At 42.9% G+C, this 7,578-nt stretch overlaps 2 protein-coding genes across 3 annotated transcripts in view; one reads left to right on the top strand and one right to left on the bottom strand.

The window, feature by feature from the left end:
* LOC110302486 (protein NPAT) overlaps nt 1-4,789 on the bottom strand; it is a 36,706-nt gene extending 31,917 nt beyond the window's left edge. For both annotated transcript variants that reach the window (XM_021173279.2, XM_029481670.1), the window contains exon 1: nt 4,630-4,789. In XM_021173279.2, the coding sequence (XP_021028938.1) occupies nt 4,630-4,666 (37 nt within the window). In that variant the 5' untranslated portion in view covers nt 4,667-4,789. The remainder of the gene's footprint in view (nt 1-4,629) is intronic.
* Nucleotides 4,790-5,076: 287 nt separating this feature from the next.
* Nucleotides 5,077-7,578, top strand: part of Atm (ATM serine/threonine kinase) — a 114,173-nt gene continuing 111,671 nt past the window's right edge. Inside the window, exon 1 of the mRNA XM_021171910.2 lies at nt 5,077-5,253. The gene's annotated coding sequence lies outside the window, so the exon portion shown is untranslated. The remainder of the gene's footprint in view (nt 5,254-7,578) is intronic.

Below are 7,578 nucleotides of genomic sequence, written 5' to 3'. Positions count from 1 at the left end.
AAAAACAAAAAAAGATGATTTATCCACGACCTATGAAAAATATGATCAATTGTGCTAGCATGCCTTGGGAAAAGAATATCAGATATGACAGTTCATGATACATTGTAAATCAGTACAAGCTTGCATAGTGTATTTGAGAAAAGGCTCTGGAAAACAGTGCATCACTGCTACCTGTTATAGAAATGCATAGCCATCTAGAAATACCTGAGACATTATGTTCTACTGTCAAATATGCTTTGGTAAAATTTGAGCTTTAATTTTTGGTTAAATTTGGTTAAGTTCTGCTTTACTTTGTCTTAAGAGCTCAAATACAATGTAGAAAATACCTGAAAATGTTCAATGATGCCATTGTTTATTAACTGGTTATGTGCTACAAAAATGCCTACCCACCATCATTAACCATCTGATCATAACCAATTATTAATCACATGACAGATAAAATCTAAACTATATCAAGGGTCTTCATAAATTGGGGAAACATTCTAAGAGTTTGGCCTTTTTAGGAAAAGACAAAAAGGAGTCCAAAGAAAGCAAGAACCAAAGCTCTGTTTGTGTAAATATTTCCTTCATGTACTGATTTCCCAGCAATACTGATGGTTTAATCTCCCTGAAAGAATATAATTTCTTAATAAGAAATAAGTTCTTACTAAGAGAAGTAACAATGTCTTGTAGTACTAGATCTACAAATATAAAATGTATGGCTTCAATCCACAAATTATAATTTACAAGGAGTCAGAAGAAATTATCTTAGGAAAGGCTAAAAGTACTGAGAAAGTAGGAATGGCTTAGTTTATGGGAAGATACAGACTTAAGAATTTACTACAAATAAATAAATAAATAAATAAATAAACAAACGGGGCTGGGGATTTAGCTCAGTGGTAGAGTGCTTGCCTAGCAAGCACAAGGCCCTGGGTTCAGTCCTCAGCTCTGGAGAAAAAAAAAAATTTACTACCAAGTATGGAAAATAACTGTTCAAGGGGGTGATATGCTCCAAAGTATTGATGGCATATATGTAGGAATTTGTTTGGGGACAATGCCTAGTATGAGCGCTGCATAAAAGAATAGTTAACAAGCTTCAAATGAAAAGACAAAATGGTTAAGAACCATGGAAAACTGGACTGGAGAGATGGCTCATCAGTCAAGAGTGTATATTACTCTTCCACGGACCCGAGTTTGATTCCTGGCACCCACTTAAGGTGGTTCACAATTGCCTGCAAATCCAGCTCCAAGAAACCTAATATCTCTGGGCTCCACAAACCCAAAATGTGGTGTGCATTCATGCACACACATACACACAGAGATTTAAAAAGTAACACAAACATGAAACACTTCAAGTGTCAGCAATGAGTGTAGGTATTATTCAAGATGTAGAATGATTACAATTGCATCCTGGTAAAATAAAACCAATGGCACCTGATCTCTTAAGAATATGTCAGTACTAGTTCTTTTTGCCCTTAATCCAGTTCTTTATTTTCTAGGACTCTATTTTGGAAGCTAGACTCAAGCAGGCAGTTACCCGGCTCACCTATCGGCCAGCTTCCTGCTATGTCTCTAAAAGGGGAAGGGCTTGTATCAGACTGGAATTCAGAAGGGAGGAGCCTTATCCCCTGATTGTCTCACGAATCTCTGCTCTGATTACAGACAGTCCCTTAGGAGACAAGACTTCAGTTTCATCCTGCACAGAGTTGTCTCTGGGATGCTTTATAAAGCCCTGTCTCCAGGATTAGCATGGCTTCCTGCTGTGCTGAGTTCCTTCATCACCTAAGCTAAGAAGCTTTGGCACCACCTGTGTAACCAAGTCCTTCATTAAATCCTATCACATTAAACATAGGACTTAGTTTCTGTTTTCTGAATGGACACCAACTCATACAGAAACTAACCTATTTATGAAATTGAGAAAAAAATCTGAACTCTTCGATCGTAAAAGTGCTCTTTTTATACATAGAACTTAACATTTTTGAAGTTCCTAAGAACTCTGAAATTTGAATCCAAAAATTCTTGTTTGAATAGAGAATACTGATTAAGAAACTTTCAGTTTAGTAAGAAGAAAGAAAATTTAGAGGGAGACAGTAGTAACTAATACTACAGAACCATAAACTTAAAAATGGCTATAATTAATCAATTTTGTTTTGTGTACCTCACCAAGAAAATCTCTTATCCACCAACAAGTTACTTTAACAGGACAGTGGCTACTGAAAGAACTTTCTGATATCATATTTAACTTGAACCTTTAATACAAGGAACACAGGGGCTAAGGAATATAATGTTTCAAAAAATGTAAGTACTTTAGTATTTTGTAGCCTAGCGCAAATATTGAAAAGATGAGGCTAGGTAGAAATCAGCTCCACAGAGCACTTCCTATGACCTATTAGTAAAAGCCGAACTGATGACCCAGAGGCAGCAAGCAATGTATCCTGGTCTCTACAAGTGTTTGAAAAATTCCATCGAGGCAATAAATAGCTGAGTAGAGAACAGTTAGGTGAATAATTCAGTGCAGTAAGCTGAAGAGTTAGAGGAAAGTGAACTAGTAAAGCTACTAAGTAACAGGCGGTTTTACTAGTTATCTCCTGGGTGACACAGGGCACTAGACAATGTGAGAGGGAGCTTAGAAAAATATTTTGGTATTAAAGAGTAAAAAAAAAAAAAAAAGTAAAGAAAGAAGTGAATGCTAAATGAAATTACTTTTCCTCTTATGCTTAAAAATCTGGCAGTGTTTGGAGCATGACAACAGAACAACCAACAACAAAAACCATATACAATCAAGAAAGAGGGGCTAAAGATGGTAAGGGGGTACCACAGAAGGACCCTGAGCAAGCAATAAACCTGTAGATAGAAGTGTGTGTGTGTGTGTAAAGATAGTACTAAATCACAGAATTGAAAAATAGTGGGAGGCTTTTTTTGTATTCCAAGTTCAAAAGAGGTTCAATTTTTAGATGCTTCAGCCAATATTTGCAACCAGAATACATGAATTGCAAGTTAGAGTATGTGGAAAGACATCCTAATTCCAAAACAGAATGGGAGGCATGCTGGAATTCATGGCACTGAAAGCAGGATCTGAATAACAAAGATGATTTTTAAGGATGAAAAGCAACAACTTGAGTTTCTAGGCATCAAGAGAATAAGTTACCTTGTTAGTGGGGCAGAAACATAATTATTCCAATTAGAAAGGCCCTGTCATTTCCTTAAGGTTTTCTTAATAAGGCAGGACTTTCTCTTCAGGGGATATGCTGACAGTATATAAAGCCCCTCCCCACCCCCTTTCTTACATGGGGGAATGACATCTTACTTGTATCTAATGAAATCAGGGTTGCTGTTAAGCATCCCATAAAATCTGAGGAAAGAAAGCATGGAAAAATACTCATAAAAATTATCCACTTTTCAATGTTCATACTACCAAACTCCAAAAGCCACTTTTGAGGCTATGATCATGTAATTTTATATGGATCACAAGACTGCTAAAAGTCGCAGTTCTTACCTAAACAATACGTACAGGTGTGGGGAAAAATTTCATATTGTGAGTCTACTTTTCACCAATTTTTGTATGAGCCTAATTTTAAAATTACAAGAAAGCTAACTTTAAAAAACAGGTATAAATTCAACTACCCTAGTCTGATGAAGTAGAGAACAATGAAAACATTCAAAACACTAGTTTTTGTATTTAAGTTTCTCCAAAAATGGACAGTAAAACCGTACAGAGCCTCTTAAATAAGTCCTGCCTAACGTGCAATTTTTATTTTTTGGACAGGACTGGGCACAAAGCAAATGTTCGTAACGGCTGTGGAAACTATGGAATGAGTCCTCATACTTCGACCACTTTCTTTTAGAGATGTCCCAAATAATGTTTCAAAGTCACTGTCCAGTTTTGAGCCTAAGAGGCTCTTGTTCCCTACAGAACAATCCCTTTTATTCTTTCACAGGACAAACGAAAACAGTCTTTCCCAGAGACAGTATCTCCCGACCAACCAGTGGTCTATGAACAAACCCTTTTCGAAAATGGAGGAAAACGAGGGCTAGAACGTGTGCAACCAGAAGTCAGTCGTCGTACCTCCTAAATATTTGCTCAAGAACACGACACGCTGCCGTTCTGAAATATGCAATTGGCGTTTCAAGCCACTATGGTGGGCAGGGGTGTGGGGACCTCCCTGTGTCCCAAATTCCCAGTGCTAAGGTCGGGTTATGGGTAAGGGCGTCGCAAAGTCTTTCCACAACGCTGGGCGGCCGGGGAAGCGGGGTTCCCCACCTCCCTTTTTTCCTTTATCAGTCCCGGCTCTTGACAAGGGAAAGGGTAGGGGACACGCAGCCTCGTCCATCACGCAGACGACACTCCTTCAGGTGTCCCAGCGGGCCTGGCTGTGCCTCGGAATCCAGGCCCCAGGTGTTCCCCGCTGAGCTTCTTTCTCCCTTCGGCTGCCCCCATCGCGCAGCACAAGGAGAAGGGACATCCCTACACCGAGGAGCTTCGAATGTCCCAAGGCGCCGAGGGACCGAGCCTCTCCGCTAGTCTGAACTTGGACGCGAGCAGACCACTCCTCAGAGCTTCCCCACCCCGAGCAGCCCTCCCCCCAGCCCCTGGTCTTTCCGTCCCCTCAGCCCGGGTCCGATCACCCGCCCTCCCAGGCCGCCGCTTACCCAATACCAGCCTGGCTACATCCGAGGGTAACAGCATGATCCGAGCTGCACAGGGAGCGGCCTGAAGGGACGAGACTCAACTCAAAGCAAACACGGCGACAGCCCCGGCGCCGCCGCATCTCCCGGTTCCACTGGCGGTGCTGAACCCGCGGCAATTTGTCCCGCCTCTTTCGTGCCACACCAACCAATCGCTTCCGCGGGAGACAGAAAGGCGCCGAAATGAAACCCGCCTCCGTTCTCCTCGGAACCGTCGTCATTTCCGTCTGCGGAGGGTTGTGGCCAGAGAGGACCGGGTGGCCGGGTGTGGGAGCGTCGGCCCCTGGGCGGAGTTGCGGGAGCGAGGGCAATCGCTATTGGTGCGCACTGCGCAGGCGCGTTTCCTCAGGCCCGGCGAATGTTTTGAGGGGAGCGAGTGTTTTGAGTTGGAGAGCGCGTGATGCTTACGCGCAAGCGCAGTCGTGCGGCGGCGCATGCCGACTTCTTCCTTTGGGGCACCCGTGCCATACCAACTTGCTGCTTTAGAGCCGGAAGTGGGAAGGCGTGCGTGCAGAACCAGCTGCTAGATCCGTGCACGCGGGAAAAGGCGAAGCGACCTGGGTTTGCATTGGCAGGCAGAATGCAACGGTAGGAGCGAGGGACGAACGCTCGGGAACTTCTGTGAGGGGAAAATTCTCTTCTGACCCCATCTTTCCTCAGCTTCCGAATGGCTCTTACCCCTTCTCTGCAGGACGGCCGTCATCTCCCTCTTTCTGCAGACCCTAGGTGGAGTGAGCCTGAACTTTCCCTTCTGCACGTCCCTCTTTCCTATCTGTCATCTTAAGGGTTCTGGTCGATCTAGGAGATTTTTTTAAAATCTCATACTTTAGTCTCAGAGCGTTTATTTATATTTAAGCTACAGGTTTGCACATGTTCGTAGTTAAGAGCACTGGCCCGGAAATCACAGTCTCGTATTCTCATTGTCAGTTGTATTGCCTGTGTTGTTTGTAGTAGGTAAGTGGCAGTCACTAAGAGCCTTTGAAAATATTTAACCTGTCCTCTTTCCCCCGTCCCACCCCCGCCACCTGGCACAGATAAGTAGACAGCTACTTTTTCAAAGCGACAATGTGATAGGAAAAACTGTGTTAGCTGAGGAAGGACTGGTTCTGTGGAAACAACCTGAAAGAATCGACTTTGCTGCTAGACCTTGCCGGGTGTAAATTCTTCTGCAAGATGGTAGCAAAGCTTTCAGACAGAAGGAAGTGCATGGAAAGGCACAAAGTGTAGCGAGCTCTTGTTATTGACTGATACAGATTTTGCAAGTTTCCAGTGTATTGAAGCCAGAGGAAGGGATGAGAGCAAGAAGAGGAGAAAAAAACCAGTCATCAAAATAGATTTATAAAGCGATCGTACGAGAAGACAGTAACGGGATGGCAGTTATACTGAATATTTGCTGTATGTGTGTGTGTGTGTGTGAGAGAGAGAGAGAGAGAGAGAGAGAGAGAGAGAAAGAAAGTGAGTATGTGTGTGGTGGGGGAGAGAGAAAGAAAGAAAGTGAGTATGTGTGTGGTGGGGGAGAGGGAAACAGAACTCCTTAAAGTAGATACTGGTATCATTTTCTCATTTAGCATCCAGAAGACAGGTGCCAGTTTAACCAACACGTTGCAGGTTGGATAACTGTTAATTGACTGGACCTGGATCCGAACAATACAACCTGACCATAGAACCCACCCTTTTGCAACTCAGGCTAGCCCCTAACTCACAATTGTGCTGCCTGAGCCTCCCCTGGGCCTGGGAATATAGTACTGCCATACCTGACTGAGCCCCAGTGCTTTTTACCACTAGCCAAGACTAACATGCCACAGGTGGGGTTATTTCTGGGAAGGGGAGATGTAATTATTGTCAAAATACATCAACTTGACTGAACCCTCAAAAGGAAGATTTGATTTGTCTGTTCAGGGGCTGTTGCTTAGGAAGCATTTTTAGTTGAATGTTGGGAGCTGAACTATGTTACCTGTTATGTTACCTGTCTCAGCATTTGTTCACTTGATAGCTCTCTTAATCTAGGTGCATAGCTTTGGTTCTGCCACCCACCACCATTTTGGTTGGTTGGTTTGTTTGTTTTTGAGTCAGGGTTTCTCTGTTGCCCTGGCTGTCCTGGATGGAACTCTTTCTGTAGACCAGGCTAGCCTTGAATTCAACAGATCTACCTGCCTCTCTCTCTTTCCCTCCCTCCCTTCCTCCCTCTCCTCTCCCTCACTGCCCCCCTTTTCTGCCTCTTTCTGCTATTCTCTCTGCCTCTGCCTCCTGAGTGCTGGGATTAAAGGCACACACCACCACTGCCTGTTTTTTGTTTTGGTTAGTAACCTGGAACATTTCACCAATGTATGCATCATCACTGCACAGTTGTTCCAATTTCAGTGTATGTGCTGTGCAAGCTAGCACAGTTTTGGCTGTCTTTCAGTTCCCTAAGCCTTTTGGCTTCTCCAGTCTCCTTCACTGAAATGTTCACTATTTTTCTTTTTTTTTTTAGTTCTTCCTGTAATTGGCATCAGTTCATTCAGATCTTTCGTTTACTTAATTCTCCTTTGATACATACTCATGACAGTTTATCTAAATGATAAACTGTTATAATTTGGAGAGGGGGCATTGATCTCACTGAGGGTGACCTTAAACTGCTATCCTCCTTTGTTTACCTTCCCACGGGTATTGGCATTACACTAATGTGCTGTGGCACTCTCTGTTCTCTTCTTTTGTTTTCTACTGTATTTTGATTTCCTTTGAGGCATAAATTGCAACTTGGAACTATGGATTAATACTTGTATCATCATCATTGTCACCATTGTCTCCAAGAGGGTAGGCTGTGTGTCAGTATGGTTCAGTTATTTTCTAGCCTGCCTAACCTGAAACACTGTACACGTGAAACAAATATTGTTTGCTGTTATCAATGAATGTTTTCCTTTTTTTTTTTTT

This window comes from Mus caroli, chromosome 9 (genome assembly GCF_900094665.2).
Source record: "Mus caroli chromosome 9, CAROLI_EIJ_v1.1, whole genome shotgun sequence".
NCBI classification, from domain to species: domain Eukaryota; kingdom Metazoa; phylum Chordata; class Mammalia; order Rodentia; family Muridae; genus Mus; species Mus caroli.
Note: the sequence above shows the minus strand (reverse complement) of the source record. Positions and strands in the feature narration are given on the sequence as shown.